The sequence below is a fragment of the Corapipo altera genome, unplaced genomic scaffold (assembly GCF_003945725.1).
Source record: "Corapipo altera isolate COAL_440 unplaced genomic scaffold, ASM394572v1 1, whole genome shotgun sequence".
Taxonomy (NCBI): domain Eukaryota; kingdom Metazoa; phylum Chordata; class Aves; order Passeriformes; family Pipridae; genus Corapipo; species Corapipo altera.
Window position 1 is genome coordinate 18,362,226 of NW_020884873.1, and position 27,487 is coordinate 18,389,712.

Genomic DNA, 27,487 nt, shown 5'->3' on the forward strand with positions numbered 1-27,487 from the left:
GCAGTAAAAAAAAATCAATAGTTTTGTTAGCCTTGCTTAAAGCTCCTCCCCATGTAAACAAATCTCACATTTTTTGCCACTTTAGGTCACGCTTGTTACAGATTTCTAACATATCTTACATACAATTCAACACTCTTCTGAGAGAAGAACAGCAACAATTCGAGCCCCTTTTTCCAAAAAGAAACTTGCCGTTTCAGATTGCAAGACAAATAAGAAAAGGCAGTGCCACGTATGTCCCTGGTGCGACTGGAAGTGGCCAGTTCCCCTCAGCTTTTCTGAGACTTGCAGTGTGCGAGGGCAGCACAGGAGGTTGGAAGCCACATGAAGGACTTCTTGGGGACACTGAGAAACACATAATTCATCAAGAAGAAACCACCTCTGTGAATCGCCAGCGCTTGCTCACCGCCGTGGAAAAAAATAAAGACAGACGTTTGTGCTACTGCAGTGCTCACCAGAATCCACTTATGTCCCACAGAAGGGCCTTGTTCTTGGGAGAGTAGGAAATTACACACACAGAGAATGTGCCTGGAAAATGCTACAGTAAACACTAGGCAAATTCACTTACCTACTGTTTTTGAGGGGGGAACCACGAAACCTTGCAACCCCTCAGACAAGCAGTTCAGCAGTGAAGGCTTTCATGTTTTTCCACTAAAAACCACCTGTCACCCCGTGCAGGCTGCCCATCATACCACAAGCTCAGATGGACGAGGGGTCTGGGAAGCCTGATAAAAGGAGAGAGGGGTTCCCAGTTATGGCTCTTTCACACCATAACCTAAACTGAGGAAAAAACCCTGCTGGAGAACGCAGCCCGTTCCGGTAGCAGTAGGATATTTATTGAGGAATAATGAGTTTACACAGCAGACCCATGTCAGCCTTTCCCCCCCGGCTGCTGGGGCAGCCTGAAGCCCACCAGCCCGGCGACCTCCTCGGGCGAGCGCTCGCCCTTGCCGTGGTACTCGCGGTGCAGGGCCTCGTGCTCGCGGACACTGCGGAGCAGGCACAGGTAGGTAGCGGCCTGGAAGTGCAGCTCCTGCTGGGCCCGGCACAGCTTCTCGCTGGTCACCTGCGGGGAGCGGTGGTCAGGGTGGCCCAGAGGCCTCGCCGAGCCCCGGGGCTGCTCGGGCAGGGGTGGGTGGGTAGGAGGGAGGGAGAGGGGACCTGCGCGTACCCGGTGCGCGCGGAAGGCCGCGAGCACGTGGCGATAGGCGGGGCTGTCGCGATAGTGGCGGCCGGCGGCGTGGCGGAGCTCGCGCAGGAGCGCGCGCAGCGTGCGCAGGGGGGTGCCCAGCGCCGCCATCTTCCGCCCCGCTCGCGCGCCCGCCCGCCGGCCAATCGGGCGCCGCCGCCTGGCTCCGCGACCTCGCCCTCGCGCCCTGACAGTGCGCGCTGCCGAGAGCCGAGCGAACGATCGCCTCCTCGCGCCCCCCCCCGGCCGCCATGGCAACCAGCGCAGGTCGAGTGCCGGTGGTCGGGCGGCCGGGACGGTCCGTGCCCGCACCCCCCTCGCGCTGGGCAGGGGGTTGAGCGGCCCGCCGCCGGCCTGTGGTACCGGAGCGGGGTCACCGTGAGACACCCGAGGGACCCATCCCGCTGCGGGAAGTCGAGTTGGTCCGCAGCCGCGCCTCGCGCGAGTTTTTGGGGTCTCCGGATTAAAAGGGTCTGCACGTCTCGCTAGGGCCAGCAGAGGACGGCCAGTAAGAAGTCCAGGAGCCGCACACCCGCGGCAGCTGGCGGCTCGCGGGCACCCGGAGAAACGGCGAGGCTTGAGGAAGAAAAAAACGCCCACCCCAGATGGGACTCGAACCCACAATCCCTGGCTTAGGAGGCCAATGCCTTATCCATTAGGCCACTGGGGCTGCCGCGGGAAAAGCCTTTCCGCGCGTCTACTTGTCTCCTGTCCCCGCCCCCTTTGCCTTTTATGGAACACATCAGAAGCCGCTGACTGGGCAGCGCCGCCCCACGCGGCTGCCGCGCGGCCCCCTGGGAGCTGGGGCGGGGCTACGGCGCCTCATCACAACGCGCCCCGCAGGGGCAGCGCAGTCTGTGGTACCGACCCGCTGGAGCTTCAAACCGCTGTTCCTCGCCCCCTCCCCATAACGGAAAAGCCCTACGAAAAAGCCCCAAGGGAGGACCCTTCAAGTGAAACCTTTTTACATCTTTATTTTTGTGAGAAATCACAGAGACAGGACTAATATGTACATTCCTCTTTATTTAATACAGCACAGACACGGGACACATAAAAAAAGAAAAGTACACTCATGAAAAAGCCTGTCGCGGTCAGGGACAGGGAACAGCTATGCCGAATTGAGTAAGGCTCCTACTGCAGAACAGGGGTCTGCCGGCAAGGGTGGATCCCAGAGCAAAGTCTGCTGCCAAAAAAAAAGCTTTGCGCTCCTTTCAGGAAAGCAGAAAAGGGCAAGTCCCTTCCGGAACAGGTGAAGGCAGCATTACCTGCAAGGTGCAGGATACAAACCCCATTACTGTGTTTGGATCAAAGCACTGATAAAATGAAATGCTCTCCAGTTATTTTTGCAGAGGGGCAATAGTCCTGACCTCTGAAAGCATTGGACTGCTCAGGGATAGCAAACCTGAGTACCTGGAAGGAGTGAAAACATCAAGTAGTCACACAGAAGAGAGTTAAAATTAGCCTCCCTGATAGGGCTCTGCTACCCACAACTGGAAACGTGCAGGGGAACAAACCAGCTTCCCAACTAACAAAAGACTAACAGCCATTAAACTGACCAGAACAATATACGTATTTGGAACTGACGCAGGCTTTTGTGGCAGCAGCTTCTTCCTTTTCCTGCCTCAGTTCACGATGGAGATAAAGCAGGCACCAGTTCCTCTGGCAAAGAGCCTTACACACTTTTAAAAAATTAAAATACAAAAAAGGGAGACAGGTGTTATTTACAAAATCCATGGCTGGTACAGTACATCATTTTTAAGACACACTAAATGCTACAATCTTTCAGGTCCTGAGATTATTACAAAAAAACCCCCAACAACTCAAAACTTGTGTTCAGGTCCAGTTTTATATGGAGAGAGGAAAGAAACCACACGTTTAAAACACAGTATCCCTTGAAGTTATTGGAACATACCTCCCTAAAAATTCCAAATGAAAGTGGTGCTAACCACCCGAATGTAGCTGCATTTGGTTGTTCAGGCTTGTTGTCACAAGAGGGGAGCATTTCACGGGGCAGTTTCCCTGGAAAGCTCATCAGGTAAGCACAAGGCTGTTGAGATCCTCTCTCCATCACTAAGCCCTATAATCCGAAATGTGCGAGTATTAAAAGGAGGAAGGTGATCTTGTACAAAGTCATGAAGGACTGAGTAAAGCATCACAGGAATCAACAACTCAAACAGGTTTGCCATCTTGTAGTAACTGTGCATTCCTTTGTTTGAAGCTGAGGAATGCAAAGAATTCTCACACTGATTTAACACTCTTATAAAAAAATAAACCTTGGCCAGCCTTTTGTTCCGAGCTCCCCAGTGAAAGGCAGCAAAATGGTTTCTCAGCCCTTCATTGTCTGGGGGATCACAGCAAGTCAGGTAGAGTTAAGCTGGCTACATCCAAACTTGCTAAAATATTTATATACTAAAAGTGACACCAAACAAAGGATATGGAGGCCAAACTGCTGTTGAGGGGATGATCCCTACTGCCATTAGCTGTGCAGGGCACTTTTCTTCACTGAGCCTCTTTTATCAGGCAGAACCAAAGGGACTTGCACCCACACCTGTTTTTTCTTCCAATGAAATATTCTGAACATAGAGATTTTGTACCATCAGAAGTTATCAACCCAGATGCCCTTTTTATTATAAGCACCTGATCTTAAGCTAGAGAATGCCAACATTGTAAGGATTACTAATTAAATGCTTTTAACCCTTAGTAAAAGAAGACTACAAGAGACAAATCACATAACAAGGGTACTAGTTTAACTGCTAAAATATAGCGCTGCTCAGTAGACTTTTGAGGGTAAAAAGTAGGAGTTAATTTTGTATTTTTTTTTTTTAAACAGTAGTCCAAAAATAAAATTTCTCCATCTATTTCCAATACAGATCTTGAGAACTATGCAAGAACATGGTACTAATTGCTACATGATGGAATCACCGGCAATAAAACACACACTACGGTTCTCATCTCTGAGCTAAACTGTTATTTGAGTTACATACAACAAGACTAAAAGACCAGTGAGAAATACCTGGGGACTGTGATTTAGCTTTTACTTAGCTGATAACTCCCCATGTTTAGAAGCAACTTCATTTCAGTGAAAAACTAATTTAATTCACTTCTGATGCTGGAAAGAAACCTGGGATGTCTCATTAGTTTCTCCCCAAATCCAATCTGTACATCAAAAAACGTTGCTGCGGCTTCTTACACCAATTATGAGAGCTGAATATTCTGAGAAATTCTCAGGCTAAAACCTGTCACAAGAGGTGATTTTAGCTTCCCTCTCAAAGCAACTTCATGACACTTGACACTACGTGTTGCATCGGTGAAAGGGTTTCTTTTTTAAAATACAGGTTTTTTCTTCATGTTAGCAAAAAAGCTCTGCAGTACAGACATTCAAAAATATTCCATTTTCTTTGGGTAAAATTTCAGTATGTGTTAAGAGGGGTAGCTAGGAAAAGGAATGCATGTAACACTGAAACACATATACTTATCTGCATAGTTGATATTAGTGACTACTAATCAAACTAAGGCTTTATCTGGAAAAAGCTGAGAACACAAGACAGTTTCTTTCCCCACTCCTCTGGTGAAATCTGCTAAGTTTTAACGTAGCTCTGGCTGCCTTGGCAGCTACACGGTTTGGCCTACGATGATAGCATCTCCTGACTGGTTTTGGTTGATTCTCCCCTGCTCTTTTTCTCTTGGTACTAGACAGCAGCAAACATGACTGTCTGTCAATAAAACACTTCTGTACACATTACTAGGAGGAAAAAGAAGAAAAAAAACATAAAAAACCCTTTTAGCATTGCACATGATAGGAGTCAAACATAGTGTACGTTGCTTGCTTGGGATTACTTCATCATGAAGAAAAACTTATTAGTTAATGGTTGTTATTTAAGCAGGAGACGACAGCAAGGGAAGAGACTGAAATGCGTTTCTAGATACAAAACATGGTTGTTGGTGGTGGGGGTTTTTTCTTCCTTTTTTTCCTCCTCCCCAAGTTGCTCTGTAGAATTATAGCTGTCAAAAATGGCTACAAAATACACACCTATATCCTTGACTACTGACAAGATCAGTGCAGTGTTGTTTATGAGTGTGCAAAAACAGCTGTGGGGAATCTTTGTAATTCCCCAGTTTTGGGCCAGTTCCAGGCCATACTGATCTCTCAGCATAACTCATAGCAGCAGCAGGGCTTTCTACGGACCCAAAAAGCTATTACAGCAGCAAGGGATCATCAGGTCATAGTAAAAGGATGATGAAGCCACAGTGGAAGTTTCCACAAACAAAACGTTCCCCTACACAACGCTCATCTTTCCAGTGGCCCAGTAATCATACTTCTGGCTGCTTATTTTGGTAGTGATTTCTTAAGCAGCACAGATTTTCACAAGAGGTGCATTTGTTAGAAAAGACTGCAACAGTCAGCCATCATCACCAGCTGTAGATTCCCACAGATCAGCCTAGGAAAAAGAGCATTTGCGACCAAAATTAATTAAACAGCAACACAGGTGGGTGTGGCAAACTCCACTTAAGTAACTTCACTAATGCATCTAAAGAGATTAAGAAGCACCCTCAACTATCACTCCAACTGGCTGAGCTACCAGCAACAGTCCTATCTTTGACTGGCACCATTGGATTGGTAGGAGAAATCCGCCTATGGTCTAGTTTACGTAATGGGTTTAGTCAAATATGTGAAGACAGGCCAAGAACTGAGGCTATTCTCTGCCACAGGAAATATGCTGTATTTGGTATCATACTTTGTTTTCCAGTCTGGTTCTCCACTCACGAAGGACTCTTCATTCCATTCCCATTTGGTAAAATAAGTGCTTCCTTTTCATACTGCAACTCAAAATTAGATCTTCCCCAGGGGAAGCACATCACAGAACTAGAACAGTCTAATGATGCATACACATTACCTTAAGTTTAGCACTTGGTCAACAAGTGAATTGCTAATTTCAGGTATTCTCGTTTATAATAATCACAAGTTAGACAGATCCTCAGCACAAAGGTGTTGAAATCACTAGATCATCTATTGCAGATAGCTAATTTTGTCAGAGAACAAGGAAACAAGCACAGAGTATTATGAGGGTTCACCTGCAGCTAACAACAGAGTCATAAGAGAACAAACCATTAATAAAATCTCAATAAATTAAGAAAAAGTACAACTAGAAAAGTACTTGATGGTGAGGAACTTAGGCAGCATGTGAAGCATAGCCAGTTTTAAATTCAATTAGCACCTGCACTCTTGCAGGTTTTACCAAATTTCTTTTTACATATGATGGACGGTGGAAAGTGACAACTTTGGTAAGTGTGAGAATCCTTGCAATAATCGGTGTTAAGCAGATGTGACTAGCTGCACATAGGATGCCTTGCAGTTCATCTCAACTCAAACTTATTTCAAGCTCCTGTTTTAACTCTCTTTCCCCCACATGTCCTTGGGGCTATCAGCCACACCTCTTTGCCTCAATAATTGTGTGAAACGGTCCAGTAGATAATAAGGTTGCCAGACAGGGCTCATAATGTTTTACTGATGACCTAATTAAGAAAAATTTAAAACCTTCAGAGAAAAATGCAAGAAGTTTCATTCCCACTAGCCATTTCCTTTCTCTCATGCACATTTACGCACACTCATGCACACGCTCTTTTATTGTACTGCCATCTTTGCACAAACGTTCACCATTAAGTAGTTTGACAGAGCCAGGAGAATGTAGAAGGATGAACAGGTTTCAGAAATATTGCTGTGTATGTGTGTGTGTGCACGTGTGTGCGTGAGAGAGAAAGAATGCACAAGCACACAGAACCAACGCCATGGTACAGCAGCATGAAGTTACACACATTACACGCTTGGTTGTTTTTTTTTCTTTACAAAAGGAAAAAAAAATAGTATAACAGCATAAAGCCATCTTGGCAAGCTTAAGATTTTCCTCCAAAATGCCTTCTAGCACTTCAGGATCTCTGAGAAAAGTTTAAAGAGGATAGGGAAATAAAATAAAAAAAAAAAAAGGCACTTAAACAAAGGACAAAAGCCTGAATCAAGTAAGTCATGGAGGGTAACAGCCATTTCACCAGAGCTTGGACCAATCAAAGTCTACCAAACCTTTTTTTAATATCTATAAAATTAAAATTGCATAAAGTGTTAATTAATCAGTTGTTTACCTACTGCTTTTACCTTCTGGTTCATTATGGAAAAAACCCCAACAAACCAAAACAACAAACAAGCCCAAACAAAAAGCAAGTGTCCCTTTAATGATTTCCCCCCAGTTCAGCAAAAGATGAAAAGCTGATGTGGGAGGGAGCCTTCCACAGTTTGGCTTGGCTGTAGGTTTTCCCTACTAAAAAAAAAAAAAAAAAAAAAAAAAAAATCCAAAACAAAAGCAGAAGAGGGACCACTTTGCTTTCACCAATTCACTCAAAACCAAAACAAAACTAGAACAAAACAAACAACCCATCAACCCAAACACCCCAACATTTCTAATCCATCTGTGGGCAAAAACTAATCAAAAGAAAACAAAAAAACCCCAACCTGTAAACTAGATTAAAATTTGCTAATAAATACAGCCAAAAGTTCATTTTACGAATGTAGCAGCAAATGTGATAAAGTTAGTTGGAGTCCAAGATGACTCCCAGAGGGTTACTGGTTCGCACAACTGATGGCAGTTTGGGAGAGTTGCAAGATTTCTCTGTTTTCATGTCCTCAAGGGTCTTGCACCAAGTGGAGAAGGAGTGTGGAGGAAGGGTCAGATGATGGGACTGCAGGAACAGGGTTTTAACACCTGTCCCACTCCTAAATCTGTGCATCAGACAACTTTGATCGGATTCAAACAAAAAGCAGAATCCAAGTAATTAAAAGTTACTTCTGATTAGCAGAAAACAGATGTGAAACCCACAGCATCCACACTTGTGACTTAGTTGATCAGTATTTAGTCATGTTTCTCAAATGAACAGAGAAGGCTGGACAAAGTGGCCTAGGCCATTTGCATCTCCAAGTGGGAGAACACTGCAGTTCTAGCCCAAAGTACCAGGAAACTTTGCAGCCTGTTTTTCATTTAGCCTGCCTTCTTTCTTTGCAAGTGTCTCTAAGGATTTAAAATAGCTACTGTGACTTTAGGGACTTTGGATCATGTAGCAGAAAATACTACCCAGACGGTTTTAACATCTAAAACCTATGTTTGAAGTTATTGCTTGCATTTGTTTGGGGCTTTCAGAGAGCTTGACATGTTAGCTCATATACAGTCCCCAAACCAAGTTCAGCCCTGCTGCCTGGAAAAGACAGCTGTACTTGGCTTTCTTATTGCTTGTGAATACTGAGGGTTTATTTAGTATGTACAACTACAGTTTATTTATTAACAAAGGCCCTTAAAAAGTAGTAAAAATCTGGGGGGAAATGTCTTCAGAAGAGCTGCTGTGCAGAAAATAGTAAAACATTAACCTAATTTTGCATTTGGACGCTGCAGCAATCTTTCCCTTCCCCATCCTGTCTATGCTACCTGCAAAGGTCTCTGGGAATCACCCTATTATTTCCTTTGACTCAGCCTTGCTAAGTTTAACCAGGGAGAATAGGGAACAGCAACGAAAGGGTCTACATTCCCTGTGTTGCTCATTCCAAAGAAGCTCAGGAGCATAATGACTGAAAACAGTTACCTGCTGGGGGGCTGTTTGAACTGAAGTCACAAACAACATATGGTCATCTTTATTCTCATCATCCTACTATCTATTTCCACAAGAAGTATTAGTTTACTTGTTTCCCAAGACTGAGAAGCGCAGTAGGACACAGAGGCAGCACTGCTCCTACCCTCATGATTTAGAGAGGATGCTCTTCAACTGAAGATGAGGCATACTTCCAGGAAGAGAGGAACACTGAAAGGGAATTTGTGCTGTAGTTATAAAGGGCTCCAAGTCTCCCAGTCTAAAATTTCATTAAGTATGAAGACAAAAGATGGCAATTTGAATGAGATGCCTTGATGAGGAAAACATAGAAGAGGTAGAACTCTTAGGACAGGGTCTTTTAAATATATTGCTGCCCAGTGGCTCACTGCCGCAACTCCCTTAGCTACATGCAATGTTAAAGTTGTCAGGTTTGACACAGTTCAGAGAATTAACATCCTGCCAGAACCATTGGGCCTCAAAAAACAAAAGTTGTCTTCCTTCAACCCTTCCTGGAGAAAAGAGGGAAAAAAAAACCAGATAAAGCTTGCATTCTAAATAGTTCATGGTATTTTGAGAGAATTTGTGCAGTATTAAGAATGCCAGGGTCTACACAGCTGTATATTTCAACTCTTAATAACCTCAATGGAGATGCAAGCTTATCTAATCAACACGCCACATACAAAACATTAGCGCTAGCTAAAAAGCATTTAATTGGCAGATGCTGTGGAGTGAAATTAATGAACTAATGCATCTTAATTCAATCTGTCTTTCACAGAAGTGTTGTGCAAAAACATTTATTGCTGAGCTCAACCCAACATTTTTATACTAAATACACAATATATATTATTTTAAATTTATGTATATATATTTATATAAAATTAAAATGAGCTCTAAATAGAAAAGAAATTGTTGTCTGATCTAAGAAAAATAAATCACATGTAAAAGAAACCTGCAAGCTTGAAATAATCTAGCAAAAAACATTGAAGATTAATTATTCATGGGTCAAAGTCACTCTAAAAGGTGTGAGATAACCAGTAGTCTCTGGTTCAATCTCAAGTCAAACTACTGGAAAACTATTTACTAGGAATTTCAGCATCTCTGGTCAAAGGAATGTTTTAGGGCTGAAGGAGAAGGGCATCCTACTACTTTATTTGCTCCTTTCCCCAATGACTTATTTAACTTTTTGCCATTCTCACCTTTTATCTGACAGCGCAAGGGACGCAATAGCAAAGTTCTGTCCTAGTGTTGAAAGTGCAACATGTGCTGGATACTTTCTAATCTTACTCGTCAACCAGTTGATATATTGCTATCAAAGAAAAAAAAAAAAAAGCCAGCTTTGCAGTCTTGTGCTACCATGTAGGAAAGAGTTCAGGTCAGACACTCCCCAGGCCAGCAGGGGCTGGAAATGCTGGAGACAACCCATTCAAGCCCCCAGAAGAGAAGGCACCTCTGGTCGCTTTTGAACGACTCCTCTTTGGCTAATGCCTGAAGCAGTATTAACCTGACTCTGGAATAGGTCACAATCAGGTTTCTTTAACTAGGAAATCAGTATAATGCATGGCTTTTGGGAAGAGTTAGATGAAAAATGAAGATCAAGAATCAGCAAAGAACTGGTTGTTGTTTATGAAAGACATGAATAGAACATAACAATTTCAGTAGCAAATAAGCACGTGGCAGAGGTAAAAGAAAGTTTAACAAATGGAAGGACTGAAACATTAGCATGCCTTTAAAAATATAATGTGGGAAAGAAATGCTAGTCTGACCAATCAAATGTGGGTTTCCTTTTCGTGTAATGAAAAATTTTCCATCCCCTTCCTCCCTTAAATAAGAATTCTTGTACTTTAAAAAAAAAAAATCAAACAAATAGTGTGTGTCTCACATCTTGATGTATCAGGAGATCTGTTTTTGAAGACAATTCTCTAATGAGACTGCATACACCTGTAGGCTCCCTAAGCCAAACAGCCTTGTAAATCTGGAAAAATGCCCATTATCAAAAACTGCATTTGGGTAAAGGTTTAATTATAATGCAAAGTATCCCAGCACCACCTCTATTCTACATAACCTTTGGTCCACAACCGTTTAATACACTCAGGACCTACACATAATCTTACCCTGGGCACTCTGGGCACTAAAGAAATGAATGATTCCACCTTATACAATGAATGGAGAAACCTATTCTAGCTCCTCTCATGGTTTCCACTTTTCATTGGACTTCACCCAGACAAAAATGTTGGTGCTGCTGTGGGTTTGACGATCAATTTCTTTTAAGAGCCAATCAGAGCAGATAAAAAACGTTGTTTCTTTAGGCAATATCAAGCTATGACCAGTCTGCATGACCAGGAGGACCAGTCCTCCTTTTCCTTCTCTCTTTGATCAAGTATTGTTTTATTTTTCTTCTTCCTCTCACCACAGTGCTTAGGATCAGAATATGTAAACATCGACAGAAACAGCAGCCCTGTGACAATAAGCACTTTCCCAACTGGGCAGATTCTGTCAGCCAACCAGAACTGCTTCAGCTCCCTTGCTTGTCCAGAAGTCACTGGTTTTTCCGCTGTAACTTAGTGTCCCCTTTACTTTGGCCTCCATCTGCAGTAGAGAGACAGGAAAAAAAAGGGAAGAATAAAAGCATGAGTGAACTTTTGGGTTTGTATCTTACAGCGTGAGAGACAGGAATGTGGCAGGTTCAGCTTTAGCATCACTAAAAAGTACATTGTCTTTACAGAGTGGAAGACTTTGCATTTTCTCTGTAGTTCGTTTATTAGAAACAGCATTGTTGAAACCTGAGATATCAAGCTTCATTCCAAAACACTGCCCAATGTTTTGGTGCTGAGAACTCTCAGAACAATAGGAAGAATGCCCACCAAGCCACTGCCACCCTTCCCATTCCTTCTCCTGGCCCCCAAAAAACGCACTGCATGTGACAAAGAAAGGACTACACTCTAAACTTTCTAAAGCTTTCTAATACTTTTTCAGCTCTAAGTCTTACAAACAGAAAAATAAGACATTCTGCTTCAAGTTTCTCTTCTTAATCAAAATACGCAATTCTTATCAAGGATAAAATTCCTAGGGAAAGCAAATCCCCTATTAGGAAACCATCATACCATTCACACATATGAATACACTCTTATAAGAAATATGAAAAAGCTTTTATCTGGGAGGTCAGTTTTCACCTTCAAAGGAGAAATGAAAATTGAGTGGAAAAAGACTTTATGCAGCCTCTAAACAATCATGTTAGCGTCCAGTAAGTAATATTCCTTTTTTACTCACTAGTTGAATTTGTACACTTAAGTTTCTAGAACTGCTACAATAAAGTACTGGAATTTTTGAACTTATTTTGTTCCTGACTTTGAAGAGAAATGGAGGGAAAAACAATTGTTCAGGTTTCAAAAACAACTGCTACAATAGAATGAGTACTGCCTTCTGCTACCAAAGTTTGTCCCTGTGTTATGTCTTCTCTAAACTAACTACTGCTGTTAATTTTATTTCAGTCTATGGCAGAAATCGGACTTAAGTTCAAAATAAGTAATAAGAAAAATACAATGTGTTTACCTGTGTAAGCTTGCTGCAAGTGAGCAGGCAGAGGTGAGTGAGACAGCGTCGCTGCATGCTGAGCACCTGGCTGTAAACCCTTCAGTAAGTCTGAGGGGAGGAAAACAAAAGCAAAGAAAAAATAAATCTTGAGGAGAAAGGCAGTCTTTGTGAAACAAGAAGTTTTTGTAGTGCAGCTGTAGTAGGGGCTAATTTCCACAAATTTCTGAAGATGTATCTCCGCAACACAAAACAAATATCAAGCTGATATTTACTCTGATTCCAGCCATCAGAATGCTACAAGTCAACAGAAGCAGACCTATTCAGATACAGTTAATCAAAAGTCAGAGCAAGGACCATGCCTCACTATTGGGATGCGACCCTTCATATTATTTCCTTCGGCACAAGGGCCAAAAATTTATATGGGTAAAAACCATAAATAATTTCTTTTTAAGCAATCAGAAAAAAAAAATGCCATCTTGGTTGATAGTTCCTCATAGAAGAGCTGTTGGATATCTGCGATTACTGAGCTAAGGATATTTTGATGGATCAGCATATTAAGTCTCTTATTTGTATTGTGACATTTGGAGACTTTTAAGCTATTCTCCTTTCTAAAGGTAAGGTATTAAAAGGTAACCCAAAAAAACACATTCAAACCTAAAAATATACTGTGAATATAACAATGAAGTTAAATTTACCAAAAGTGATTTATAACATTTAGGTAATTACGTAAAGAAAGTTTTTACCAGAGAAGAAATCACATTTACTTTCCTATAGGGATTTTCCAGAACCAAATTTGAGTGTCTCAGACCTTTATTGCTTCCCTTCTCAATTTTCATTTTAAGGATGCATCTTTCCTCATGGGACAGTGTGATAACTAATTCCACTCACTCTGAGTTAGGCTGTGGTGGAAAGCCGCTGAGGTAGATCCCGAGGTGGTTGTCGCTCCAGCTGTGTCCGTCCCAAAGCCAAGCAGCTCCAAGGGAAACTGGAAGGGCACAGTCACAGGAACAAGGCCACCCAGCATCCCAAAAGGAGTTAATGGTGCAGATGTCACATTCTGACTGGTTACAGACAGGGGTGATGCCATGAGAGTCAGAGGTGAGGCATTAGCCAGTAACGATGCTCCTGCTGTTGACTGTACAAAAAAAGCAGTACTTCAAGATTTTTAAACTTTGAGTTGTATTCTTTAAGGATGTAAAAATTGACTATTCCCTGTTAAGTGTTGCTCTGTTGAGAAGTGTATTAAACTATTAATAAATATCCACTTATCCACCTAGGTCTTCCTAGTGTTCATCTGCTAAGCAAGCACAATTATATCTGATTCAGACATGACAGTACAGTTTCTCTCTCATGTTTTGCTCATCAGCCTTACAGATCATTTCCTTAGTCTCATTTCTAACTATGCACTGGGTCTACAGTCACAATTTAGAGCAACATCTTCTATTTGATTAATATGAAGTTATCAGAGGTTGATCTGAAGTTCTTCAGATGTACAGTATTACTCTTCCCTCTCCAAATCTGGGTCTTAACAGAACATTAACTTTATTTCTTAAGAGGTTGTTGAGGAGCAGTGACTTCTGAAAATTAAGATTCATATGTAAGAACTCTCACACTTCAAGAAGTCAGGTTACCAAAATACAGACATACATATGTATGTATATGTGTGTATGCACATGTCAGAGGAGAAGGCAAAGGAAAATAATCTCTCCACTCCAGATATGTCAAAATGAAGTTAAATTCATTGTAGTTTAAAAATAAAAATGCAAGATCAACCAGAATATTCTTGCTACAACAGCTCCCAAATGGCAACTGTTCATTGTCTATGCAATCTAGTAAAGTGCAACAAAATAAAAACCATACAGTTATGTTTTGCAATTGTGGATTTGTAAATGCCTGAAAACAGAAAAACAACTTTGTTTTGAGCTCTGCCAAGACCTTGTTTACACTCTGAAAAAGGAGAGAGAAGTACAGTGGTGAAAAGAGCTACAGAGTGTGCCCTAAAAGAGCTGCAGTTCAGATGTTTCTATTTAACTCACATACAATATTTCATAAAAGGGTTCATCCTGGTCCTGTAGATCTGAGTCATTAAGATCCTTAAAAGTCTAAACCAGATTCTGCTCACAAGAACTAATGGTAGGTAGAGCTTTTTAAGGAAATCACATGTGTACTCTTTGGCTTTGTCTTCTTAAAATGTAACTTTCTTTGAAGAGCTTCAGCAGGTGTAAACTTACATTCCGGTAAATAATTGTGTCAATCAAAAGTGGAAAGGAGGGAAACACTTCTTGGAAACTTCCTAGTTAGGAACATCTTTATTACCAAATAAAATTATCTAGTTCGATTTTCAGTGTAAGCAGACCAAGATATTCTAATGAGCAACTCAGGTACCATTCTCACCTTCTGACTAACAGCATCTCAAACAGGAATTAAATCGCTAAGGCCTTAAAGGAAAAGAGATTCACTTTGAGTCTTATGTGAAGTTTTAAGAGGGGGAACTAATTCCTTAGTTCACTGTACCTAACAACAAGTCTGGAACTCATTTAAGTTCAGCAGCCAGTCATTAGACCTTTATGGCTAAATAAAGCCCTCAGTGATCACAAATATTTTCCCCTTCAGTGTACTTGGACTGGGAGGTAATTTGATTCTAATCTTTTCTTGAATGTACTCCACCGACTAAGCTTCAGTGTGCACAGCACCAAGAGCCTTATTCCATGGTTTATCTTCCTTGCACCATTCTTCAGAACCATTTCTAGCTTAAAGTAGTTTCTGAAATGTCAAAAACCCCACATGCACTAATTATTTTAGCAATACCATACGTGTTCAGCACCTCTAGCTGATTTGCCCCTTTCTATACAACAACACACCTTATTTTGCTGTATTATATATATAGCATGGACTCATGTTACCACACACCCCCCTTCAGTGCTCTTCAAAATCACTGTGGCCAAAATGTATTTCATTACTCAGATGATCATTGTTACTTGCCTTTAACTACAGGATGGTTTGCCAGAATTCATCTCATCATCCAGCACAACACTGCTTACTTCCCTTGACTTCCCCATCATTTTTAAGCACTACCACACCCATTTCACATTTTCTTCTACATCACAGTGATTGTATTCACTGGATTCTGTTGACTGCACCAGGAGTAACAAGTCTCTTCCCAATCCATTCACTGTGGCCTTTTTTGTCTCCTCCAGGCACCTTCCAGAGTACTCAAACTGCATGTACCTGGTTCAGCTCTTCTCCAGGCCTTCTGTGGTACCTCAGTGGCCCTTACACAGCATACGGGTTGTGAATATCTTTTTTTCCATTCAAAGCACCCAAAGTAGGAAAAAGCTGTGTCAGAGCCTGCCAGATATTTATTGTTGACTGTTTCGGTACAGTAGGACAAAAGACCATGGAACTGTCTTGTAAAAATCATCTTCCTCCTGTTATTCAGCTGCATTAATAAAAATTTGATGGCAAGCTAAAAGATTATAAAACATTGCTAAAGTCAAGTATACATCACTCCCATGCAACAGCAATGTGCGCTATTCAGAAAAATACAAAGCTTTTCATTTGCGGTACAGCAAAAATATAATTTATAGCAACACTGCTTTTCTTAAGTAGTGAAGACCTCAGGATAGAGAATGATGGAGAGAGGAAGACATGAGATCGTCTCACTAATTAAAGCATTCCCAATAAGAAGAACACAACTTGGGAAAGCAGGTTGTCTTATGGGTAAAAATTAGGTTTGCATGGGGTTTAGAACAGTATTTTCAAAATGTTTGTTTTGCTTAACTTGTTTTATCTCTAATGATACTTATAAGCTCTCAATTTCCAGGGCATCTATATATATAAATGAGATGTCTCATTTAGTTTGACTAGATCCTACAAAATAAAATACATAATCACAAATACAAAAGCCCTTGCAAGTGTTAATTATAAATAAAGTCTTGAATTACACTCAACCACAAGCAACTGAGCTCTAATTTTAAAGTTAACCATGCAGCCTGACAACAAATCTATGATGACACTTTTTTACACAACCACCATCACTACAAATATGTAAATATGCATGAATACACAAATCCAATAATGCAAGAAAATACCACATCCCTTGAAAATATTTCCACATAAAGCTTACCTTTTCCAGTGCTCTTAAAAAAAAAAAAGTGAATTCTGTTCCACGCTACAGACCAACCAACATTTTATAGTGAGGATTTGTTCCACACTGATCCTTGCATTTTATATCAGCTGGAAACACCTATTCTCTAGTATGACATTTTTTCATCACTATCAGCATTTATGCTTAGGAAAGTATAAAAATTAAATTTATGACATTTCCAAATGAAGATATTTTAAGAATGTTTACAAAATGTATGTGATAAATATTATGATAAGGTTCAAATGTAAACTTGTAAGATGCATACCTGCACACTGGCTGCTACAACTGGAGACCCTGAGGCAGAAGATGGTCTGTGTGGAGTTGACAATTGTTTAGTAGCACCCTGTGTTCCACTTCCTGTTCCCCCAGACAGACTAGTCCTACTAGCTCCACTTGAGTTAAGGTTACTGCCTCTGTTGGCAGGTACATTCATTCCAACTCCACTCAAATTATTTTTACCAACAGTTCCAGAAGGAGAAGAGTTGGGCAATTTTGAAGAAGCCTGAGGGTTCTTTGCAGGCTGAAGGCCTGAGGTGCGATTAGAGGACAGCAAATTCACTGTGGGAGACTGCCTGCTGATATTTACACCACTGGTCTGTTTATGAAGGGGGTTGTTGCTGGAGTGACTACTCTGGGAAACTAGTGCACTTGAACTGGAAGAACTGGGTGTTGTTGCAGGCCTGGGGGATGAGGTGGACTTCGATGAAAATTTAGGTGATGCATTGGGCTTGGGTGTCACAGAGGGCTTAGATGAAGTGGGCTTGGGAGAGGCAGCAGGTTTGGGAGAGGCAGCCATGGAGAAGGGAGGCTTGAAACCCTGGGAAGAAACTTGTGACACCATAGCCTTGGCTAAATAGTTACTAGAGGTAGAGGTGCTGGATGTTGTCCTAGAAACCAGTGGGTGAGACACTTGGGAGCCGCTTCCAGATGAGGGATTAGACAAAGGCAGGCGATATACTACAGACTTATCTTGAGCCTTGATGATTGGTGATGAGCAAGACAGTTTGGGATTACTACTCAATTTCACCACAGGATTGGTCTGTGATTTACTAATAGTTGCTTGCAAAGGAGATACATATTTCTGCTGTACAGCGGAATGCTGGTGCACCTTTGTCACTTGTGATGTTGAGGAAGTACCACCTTGAGTCTCAGAAGATGATACCAAGATACTAGCATCCTTGGTTCTTTGAGAGGAGGTGGAAACAGCTGCTTGGGTCTTAGAGGAAGAAACATGAGTCTGAGAAGAAGAGGAAGCAGATTGGATCTGACTTGACCTCTGTAGTCCTTGCTGAAGTAGTTTGGCTGGCAAAGGCTCTAAGGAAACCTTGGGATTTTGAATTGAAGATCCAGCAATAAGGCCTGAAGAGATACCAGTGTGAACTAAGTCCTGGGGTTTCTTTGGTACTGGCCCTGTGTGACCAGCAATAAGACTTGATGAATGGGATGTCTGAGTGGGCTCTACTTTCTTTGAAGTTGCCAGAGGCAACTTACTCATAATGCTTGCTAGTTTCTCTTCCCTCAGCCCAGGGCGAGGTCTGGATGTTGGTGTGTCTATGGTGGACCCAAGAGGTGATCCCTTGGCACCATTATTGATAACTGCCAGAGCATCAGAAATAGAGTCCAGTGAGGGTGGATGGAAAGACAGGTCTTCATCCAGTGAGTCATCCAAGCAGATCGTCTCTGGAGCTGGTGTGCAGCTAGAGCTGGCTGGGGTGCAGACAGGTGTGCTGGAACTCAGTACAGTAGCACAACTTGAATTGACTGAAGACATACAGGTCTTCTGTTCTTTTTTTGGACTGGAGTCCTGAGAACGAAGAGATAGGAAAAGTCAGTTTTAATAGTCTTTCTGGAGTAGATTTAAAGCTGTCTTTAGTGTATTACTATTATTCTGTAAATTCTGTACTATTATTCAAAAGATCTACTATTGAAATTTCCAAACTGAGATACCTATGATATCTAGGTGCTGGAGTCCTGGTACTAATTCAATATTTTTATTTGAAAACCTACTGCTGTTGCTCCACATAACTACAAGTGCCCCACACAGTGAAGAACAATCAATGCTGTGCAGAAAAGAGTAGCTAATCTGATTGTCAAATAAAATTGTTATTGAATTAAGATGACACCTAGTCATGTCTAAATGAGAACCTCGATCAACTTATTATGGTATCCTCCCAACAACACTGTCTTCCAGTGTTGCCAAATTTAATAAAAACTGAAAACACACAGATCACACATTAAGAGATGTGAAACTTTACTGGAACTGGTCCCTCTTCATAATAATTTTTCAAAAAACTAATACAGCTTAAAGTAAAAAAAAGCTACACAGAAGTATTTTTTACTACATTCTTTAAAGTAATGCACCACCAAGTCAACAAGCTCTCACAGCATAACCTGATGGAAACCTTCTGCAAGAATTTTCCCAGATCAGCGGCAGACACAGGTTGTATTAAATGGTCATATTGGACCACTGAATGAACATTCAGATATTTAAACAGGCATTTACCTTCACTTTGGGTTTAGGGGCCAGAATCACCTTCTTCTTTGCCCTAAAAGAGGAGACAGATGTACATCAGAAGACAAAAAAAAAGGTAAGTAATTTTTGTTTTAAGTGTTACCCTGATTATGTCCCTGTAAACTAGAAGGATGACTACTAGAGTTCAGCTTTAATAGTATAACATCCTTGAAAGAAAAAATGGGTTAAAATATAGGGGGGAAAGAAAAAACACACACTTTCAAACCATTTTTGGTCATGTATAGCTATGTAAATTACTTGCAAAATCAACTGAATTGTTCATATAACCTGACATATCAGGAGACCTATTTTTTATTTTTGTGATTTAAAGGACCTTCAAAATATTAATTAATTTCAGCATCTTAACGAATTTGTCTACTTAGCAGAGCTTTGTCTACACTGAAATCATCTAGAGTAGTAATATAATTTCACTTTATGTTGATGCTTTTGTCTCTGAGGAAGATACTTCCTGTTCTCATTTATTTCAAACCAGATAAAAACAGTTGCTTCTTCCCACTACAAAAAAGTGGTTTGTTGCAAGAAGTCATTTAACAAACTTCCAGGTTTTCTTTTGCAGTGTACATGAACACCATAGCACCAACTGCAGCTATGCAAGCAAGGACAGCATTAAGGATTATTAGTCATCTGAGCTTCTAAGTTGAAGCTGCGTTTCACACCTTCTTTTCTCATTTCTATTTCTTCAAGGAGATCAACAGATTTACATCTTATAGGTAATTTTTTCTCCTTTCCTAAGCAACTAGAAATATGCCTGGCTAAAAAAAAGCCTTGCTGTAGGTGGACCATGATTCAGTTTTGCTATTATGTAGAAAAATATCCTATGTTAATCATATTTATCACAAAAGTTGCAATTTGGATATTATTCAAAGTCAGAATAATTTGGCTGAATTCTGGCTGAATGTGGACAGCTCCTGAGAGGCACACAGTGTTGTCTAAAAATCAAGAAGATAAAATCCACTAAGATACACAGCCTTCTGTGATTACAGAGATATTTATGAGGAAAAGAAAAAAGCAGCCTGAGTTCATTTTAATATGCTGCATGTCAAAATTTAGGCAGTGTGCAGTGCTTTGAAATACTTTGAGTAAAAGGCATTAATACAAGAATTAATATCCCCTTGAGTTACTAGCCACTTCATAAGTGAGTTAAAATATAATGCCAGAAGAACATTACAATTATATGCCTAAATTAAAGCATTAAAAATATATATAAACATCATTGTAAGTATCTTCAAACAAATCCCAAAATACCTCCCTTTTTTTCCCTCCATCCAAAAAGAAGTAGCATGAAGATGAGGAAAGATGTTATCCACCATCTAAAGACCTTAGTAAATTGTCACTAGTATACTCACGGAGCAGAAGTGAGGTGATTGTGAACACTTCGGCTTTCTTTAAAAAGCATCCTAAAAGAGCGATGAGAAAAAGAACATGAGGTGATTCTACTGTGACAAATGGTGCTTGACCACCAAATACACAAGTATGCTTTGATTTTCAGAACCACCCTTGGATTATCTGTTCCCAGAGTAGCTAGTAAGTAGTTTGTCTGTACTGCTGTCATGATATAGGTCCAGGTATCCATAAACAGAAGAATGCTAAACAAAAAATTATAATAATTTAAGTTTACATTCAAAATACCTCAGTAAATGGCCAAAGAGAAGTCAACATAAGAGAATATTACTTCCTTCAGCTGGACAGAAGAAACTCATTTTGAATTCTCTCTCCTCAAAGGCTAATTAAATATTTTAAATATCAAAGTAAGGATTATTGTAAAGTCTTCACACTACATGCCCAACACAGTGATCATAGGTTTGGGTTTGTGGTTCTTAATCTATTGTGGGTTTTTTTCCTCTGTGCTTTAAAGAAAGTCAGAACACAGTAGCCAAGCTTGTTTCTAATTTTCTTCAGTACTCTGTATAGGCTATTCTGAACCATTTCTGTGACTTTAGTTACACTGGACTTACACATACAACTTTACTACAGAGCCAAGGAATGGCAAGAGCCAGGATGACAAATCTCAGCAGTTCACATGCTGTTATTTCAATGTTATCGGGTCCCAAGCTGACAACTGGGAAGTGACAATGATTCCTGACCCGTACCTATCCTACAGCTTGCTATCCAAATGCAGCTATAAATAGACAATTAATGAAAACTTGGTCCCCTTCCTTGTTTCCAGGTAGGCAAACCAGAATAGACGAGATTTTCCTACACCACTGCAATCACACTAACTCACCACATCATGAACAGCTGTCTAAACAAGACCTTTTCACCTGCAGAGCTGCAATAATTATGAAAAATCCAAGTAACCACAAATCTTACATCATTTGGTAAAAAAACACTGACATTCTCTCACTACAGTTCAGTGCCTTACTTCTCAGATTCCACTTCCAGCTCCATTTTCACATTTTCTTCACCCTACTAACCTCCAAATCCCTGTCAGAGACTACTGAATGCCTATGAAGAACATGATGGAGCAAAAATAACATTTCTGATTAAAGGTTCAATGTGCCACTTTCTGACCTACACAGCTTCTCCAGAATATTTCCCCACCTCCTTCTTGATGCTTTGTCCATTCCTCAATCTTTTTCATTTGGAAATGAAAATTCAAAATTAATCACAGGCCCCAGTAATTTGCAGTATCATCCTTAAAGAGAAAAGGGTAGTACTGCAAGAACAAAAAACAAAAATGGTACAAAGAAAGGAGAGTGCAGTATATATTCCAAAGCAAGAATATGCTTGAAAAATAATCCCTCTGTTGCATACATATATTTAGATATAAAAGTTCATGAGAGAGAGATCAGTACGAAATTGTTTCTCTCTGATCATGATTTCAAGTCAAATGTTCTGTTTGACCTGCAAGCCTACTTGCATGACCATCTGCAAAGATGACAATCTTCTTGGAATTAAACGAAAGATTTCCTATTCCTTACACTTCGGTTTTTTTGAACGTACACCTATTTGGGTTGCAGATTTTTTTTTAGACATGCATGGAATTAATATGCAACCCAGTTACAAAAAAGCAGTTACATTATTTGAAAAGGCTTTGGGATCCTTTAAGATGAAAAAGTATTTCTCTAAATCCATGGATATTAATAAAACAATATCCTGGGGCACAGTACGGAAGTTATACACATGGGAAGTTCATGTGACAAAGGTGATTGCAATACAAATGAACAAGGTGGAAATTCACGAGTTTCATTTCAACATGAGGAAGAACTTTACACTGACAGTGGCACAGCACTGAACAGGCTGCCCAAGGAGGTTGTGGAGTCTCCCTCTCTGGAGACATTCAAAACCCACCTGGACACACCCACTGTGTGACCTGCTCTAGGTGATCCTGCCTTGGCAGGTGGATTGGACTAGATGATTTCCAGAGGTCCCTTCCAACCCTAACAATGTTATGATTCTGTAATTTGAAGTTATGATCAATACCTTACTGCATGCTTCTTTACAAACCTATGAGAAACATTAAATACAGTTAACTTTGGAAGAGCAAGAAATTCTTTCTCTGAGTTGAACCCACAAAGGTCTGGTACTGACCTACTCTGATTAGTAAGAATTACCTATGAATATATAGTCAATAGATCAGTTTTAGCATTAAATGCCTACTAATTTTTGTTTCCATTTTACATAGCTCCTTTTCACTTGAGGCCGCATATAAAAGTGAAAAATTATAAGCCTTCAGCATGATAACCTCCACCCTAAAGTCCCAACAAAATGAGCATCCAGAATATGAATTTTGTGCCATATTAGGAGTTACCACTGCCAGACTGCAGGAAATACTTTCTTTTCCTTTTCGCATAACTGTTTGCCTGCAAATTACAATACATCGCTTCCTAAACAGAAACCAGGGAATTGCCTCCCAGTAGATACAGGACAATTTGTAAATCATCATGGTACTAAAACTGCCCAGTTGATAAATGAAGCGTTGCTGGTCAACAGGAAGTTAACATCTGTTAGCTCTTGGGGTTTGTTTGTTTTGTTGGTGGTTTTGGTTTGGTTTGTTCTGGGGGGCTTGGGGCTGGGAGGGCATTTTGGGGGTTTCTTTTGGGGTTCTTTTGTTGAAACCAACTGTATAGATAGTTTAAAAGCTCATAGAAATTTTCAGCACACTTGTTAAATAAAAAGGAGAGAACCAAATATGTTATATGGCTTTCAAATGCAAAGTCTGAACATGCTTCACTTCTATGTATTCTTGAACCATCTCACAGTATCTCTTGGCTATTTCACCATTATCATCAGTGATCTCCATATTTGTTCTTAAACTAAACTAGGATTCCTTGTCTCATCTACTTCAGTAAAATCTTAATAATATCTCACTCATCAGCATACTTAGTATACAAAACTAAATCCTTGAACGGAAATAAGTCAGCTGTATACCAGGAAGTATAAAACTTCATTTGTTCTTTTCATTACCATTTCACCAGCAGCTCATTGTCTACACATTGTCTAAGAAATATCTCAGTACAGTTATTTTTACACTTTGATACAGATTTGACTAATCTACAATCAAGGTATTCCTGAGCAAGTTGATGAGTATTGTTGTATGATTTAGCTTTTACAGTCAGGTCAAGATTTGATGGGAAATTGTCTTTTGCAGTGGGTGCTACAGGAGGAAAGAACTCAGGCCAAATCGTATTTGCTTCTCTTTCACTCCAAATCATTTGAAAACTCTGAAAACCATTCACAATGGTTAATATTGCTTCCATTTTATCCCCCCCCCCCCCTTTTGTATGGTTGTTTCTTCTTATGTCAGTAGGAAGCAATTATAGAAACTAGTGTATTTTTAACTGCAGTATCACAGAGCATCCCAATTGCATACAGGAAATAAAAGGCACAAATCTTAAGTGTTTTGTGAACACTAGTGTTGAAATTGCAGCTTATAATTTTAAAGTCTACGTAAGCAGTCTGATAATACAGTGTGACAACATACAGGCAAAACTGCTTTCTATATCACTATCACTTCTTATAACACAAAGAACTTCCCAAGCAGTTACCCTCCTGCCTCATACTTTCCCCTCAAATGAAGCATCATGCGCTATGTTCTGAGCTTCAGCAGATGACAAAAATCTAATAGTTCTCCAAGGAAAAGAGTGGGTTTTTTCACTCTCAGGCTTGCAAACAAAACAGAAAAATTCATTTTGGAAAAACATTAATTCTAAAATATTCCAGCTTCATGAACATACTCTAAAGTTCTAACCAATATTAATAGTACATGATTGAGGTCAAATGTAAGACAATAAAAAAGATTCAAAAAATAGTTAACACCAAAATGAATAGATTTATAAAGCAGGTATCTTACCTTGCCTGCATCCAGCCTTTAGGCCAAAGTGGTTTCACTTCTGTTTCCATAAAGGTTTTGAGGTAATCTTCAGCAGACTGACTTCTATTTGGCTCTAGCTCATAGCATCCCAGCTTGATCTTGACAAGATTACACAATAGAGACCTGCAAAAAGAAACAAAAGAAAAGAAACAACCCTTTCAAAAACTCAGCAGAAAAAGGTTGAGAAATGAAAGCTGCTGTCCAGTGATAGTTGTAGGAAGTGCTCAGTTCCAATTGTGCTTTTGGATGTTTGCACTGCACAGATTTGCTACTACAAACGGGTATGATCTACCACTGTCACTTCTCCTCCATTTCTAACAGACCGTAATGGCTCTTATTTTCATCCTACTATTATTTTGTAATTTGTTTTATATTTTTTGTGGTTTTCTCATAGCTGAAACATGTCCTCTCACTTTGCTCACAGTGACCTCTCTCTCACTTGTCTGAAAGGAAGTGAAATCCATTCTACTCTGAGTATTTCAACAAAAGATTCTTTCTGACAGAGATTCTCTTTTATTGTCCTAGAAAATATAAAAGTGCACACAGTTAAGTAAATCAGCCTTTCAGAGCCTCTTGAATGAAAAAAGCAACAGATTTAAATATCTCTTCTTCAAGTATGGCTCCCTCCAGGCCAGTCCAAAGTATATTGGTTGTATATATTTCATGAAAGTTTCTTACCTGTTGTCTTAACATACTAAAAAGACTTATCGTGAGAAGTCCACCAGCCCCTTTAAGTAATATATATACACATTTGTATTAAATTAGCTTACATCTTGCATGAGAAATTAATAATTTAGAATGATCTGCTTGCTTAAAAGCCTAGATTATTTAAATAATAGTAATCTGAGTTTTCAATAACATCTACTCTAGGAAACAGATCTCTAATAATTGATAATTTCAGAGAAGAATCTGCTTTTGAGAGTTAACATAGAATTTGTGTTCACAGGGAATAGAAGGGGTTAAGATTCATGCACTCTAGGTGCTGGTGTGCCGAAGGATTGTGAGGCTTGCCAAACCAGCATCACCAATCTTCATGGCCTGTCCTACTGTGGCAGAAATCTTTAGTGCTCACTGGTGTTTTCTAACATATTCCTTCCTAGACAGGTGGGAAGCAGTTATAACTCTGCTTACACATCTGTTCTTTGCTTAAAGAAGCCTGAAGTCCTGGAGCCAGAAAATCCTCATGTATTTGGATAGAGCAAAAACAAGCAGTGGAACCTGAAAGGCTTTTCAGCACTACAGAATTCTAGTTTGCATATTTAGCACCAACGCTTTCCAAAACTTCTGAGGTGTAATTCTGGGAACAGTTATTTATTCAAAGTATTGTGTAATAACATCCTCCTGGGGATCACTTTATAAAATCAGCAAAAATCACTGGTGGAAGAGGTAGTTTTGTCTCACCTCACTGTGTCATCCCAATGAAACTTCTTTCTGGGTCCCACAACCCTCTTTCCGGGTTTCTCATCATCATCTTCCTCTGATCCATTTTTCTCTCGTTCATCTTCCGTTTGCAACCTACAGTTGGAACCATTGTTTTCTTTACAGGTATACTACACAGATAAAATATTTCGTTGAAAAATAGTGTCATTTAAGGCATTAGGAAAGAAACCCACAAAGGACCTCTCTTCAGATTCTCATTATACTTCCTGAAAGGATAAACAGTTCATCTTCCTCTCCCCACTGCTTTATGGTCCTCAGAGACAAGTAAACAGGACACATTGTACAGATGCTATCATGGATGTCACTATAAGCTTTATGTAGTGCCTTTGCTGGGAAATAGCAGGATGCTTATCAAAATATTAATGCTTCTCCAAGTCTAAAATTAGTTAACTATAATGGAAAAAATTACAATGAACAAGGAATACACCATTCTCCTCCATCAATCCACCAATTTAGGAATTGTCCAGTAACCCTTCAGATTTCTTTCTCTCAAGACCTACCTCATTCAGTTAACGGAATTTCTCTCAAGAGTCAGATGATACTTACACAAAACTAAGTATTTTGTACAATTCGAAACAGAGACACCTGTAAACTGGAGCTGAGTGCTTTTCTGAGCTCAAGGATGAACAATGTGCATAAAGACTTCCATCTGAACTCTAGAACAGGCATGCACAATCTCCAGAAATACCTACTTGGCATTCTTGGCTTGATTGCGGGCCTGACAGTCCTCTTGATACTTGCATAACTGTTCAGGCATGACATTACTGACAGCCAGTTTCAGCTTTTGCAATGGTTCTCTCAAGCGGTCATCCTGCAAATAGAGAAACACCAAACCGGTCCTGTTAGATGTAGAATAAAGAGCATTTCAGATCATTTCAAGAAAATTATCTCCCGCTCACTCCTAAGGTAATATTCCCAGTACTATGTATTGACTTCAATAGCCATATTCTACATGGTACTTGAATCCTGTTAGCAACAGCATTATATAAATACACATATTTCTCACTTAAGTCTTGAGACCAGAAACAGCAAAAGATAGTCACAAGGAATATCATGAATAGTCCAAAACATTATGGCATGATCTCATTAAATACCACTTTTAAATTAAAATAGGGAAGGGGAAAACACTTGAGGGGAAAATGTGAGACGAACTGACCAATCAGTATCTTAACACTTGCAAATAAATATCCAGTTAATCATGTTTCCAAAACCTCTGTGGTATAAAAAAAATCCTAGGTAATGAACAAAATATAAATATGTATTATATTATCTGAGTATCAGATTGTTATTATATGCAATTTATGTACCTCAAAATGTAAGGACTACGTATTTAGAATTGTCTCCAAATATTAAGAACTGCAAACATTAAAGTAATATACAATACACTTCCCTACATGTTTTAAATGTTTTAAATTCTGTTCTTTAAATGTTTTAAATGTTTTAAATTCTGTTCCTACATCTTCTGACTTTACATTGTTAATTTTAACTGCTTACTGAGAAGAACTAGAATATTCTGTAACGTCTATCTGCTTAGAAATAGCGTATGAATTTGTTTGCCTTATTAGCAAGTTCCAAGATCTCTGCATTCATCTTCAGATCCTCCACAAGATTTAGTCCTGGATTTTATCTAAGGAATCTGGTCACAATACTTCAGGTCACAGATAACTTTTTTATTCAACAGTAAAAACATTCTTCAAGAGAAAAGTGACT

General features: G+C 40.0%; 2 protein-coding genes and 1 non-coding gene across 3 annotated transcripts in view; all 3 read right to left on the minus strand.

The window, feature by feature from the left end:
- Window positions 1-810: 810 nt before the first annotated feature.
- On the minus strand, window positions 811-1,346 carry FMC1 (formation of mitochondrial complex V assembly factor 1 homolog). The gene is made up of 2 exons (XM_027664842.1): window positions 1,169-1,346; window positions 811-1,063 (listed from the first exon to the last, which is right to left on the minus strand). Exons 1-2 carry the CDS (start codon window positions 1,295-1,297, stop codon window positions 869-871), a joined length of 324 nt encoding a protein of 107 aa, XP_027520643.1. The 5' UTR covers window positions 1,298-1,346; the 3' UTR covers window positions 811-868.
- Window positions 1,347-1,783: 437 nt separating this feature from the next.
- TRNAR-CCU lies at window positions 1,784-1,856 on the minus strand. Its single transcript has one exon. It is a non-coding gene; the product is annotated as a tRNA-Arg (tRNA).
- Window positions 1,857-2,142: 286 nt separating this feature from the next.
- Window positions 2,143-27,487, minus strand: part of UBN2 (ubinuclein 2) — a 50,629-nt gene continuing 25,284 nt past the window's right edge. Inside the window, exons 8-16 of the mRNA XM_027664798.1 lie at window positions 26,470-26,588; window positions 25,739-25,852; window positions 24,317-24,460; window positions 20,370-20,420; window positions 18,994-19,036; window positions 16,756-18,294; window positions 13,232-13,478; window positions 12,362-12,451; window positions 2,143-11,398 (exon numbers count right to left, since the gene is read on the minus strand). Coding sequence (XP_027520599.1) covers window positions 11,349-11,398; window positions 12,362-12,451; window positions 13,232-13,478; window positions 16,756-18,294; window positions 18,994-19,036; window positions 20,370-20,420; window positions 24,317-24,460; window positions 25,739-25,852; window positions 26,470-26,588 — 2,397 coding nt within the window. The 3' untranslated portion in view covers window positions 2,143-11,348. The remainder of the gene's footprint in view (window positions 11,399-12,361; window positions 12,452-13,231; window positions 13,479-16,755; window positions 18,295-18,993; window positions 19,037-20,369; window positions 20,421-24,316; window positions 24,461-25,738; window positions 25,853-26,469; window positions 26,589-27,487) is intronic.

What these genes read in the sequence shown, in the direction of transcription:
- FMC1 (XM_027664842.1), bottom strand. Translation starts at nt 1,297, where the DNA reads ATGGCGGCGCTGGGCACCCCCCTGCGCACGCTGCGCGCGCTCCTGCGC. An exon ending in CGGCCTTCCGCGCGCACCGG is followed by an intron (nt 1,064 to 1,168) that starts GTACGCGCAGGT and finishes CGCTCCCCGCAG; the next exon opens with GTGACCAGCGAGAAGCTGTG.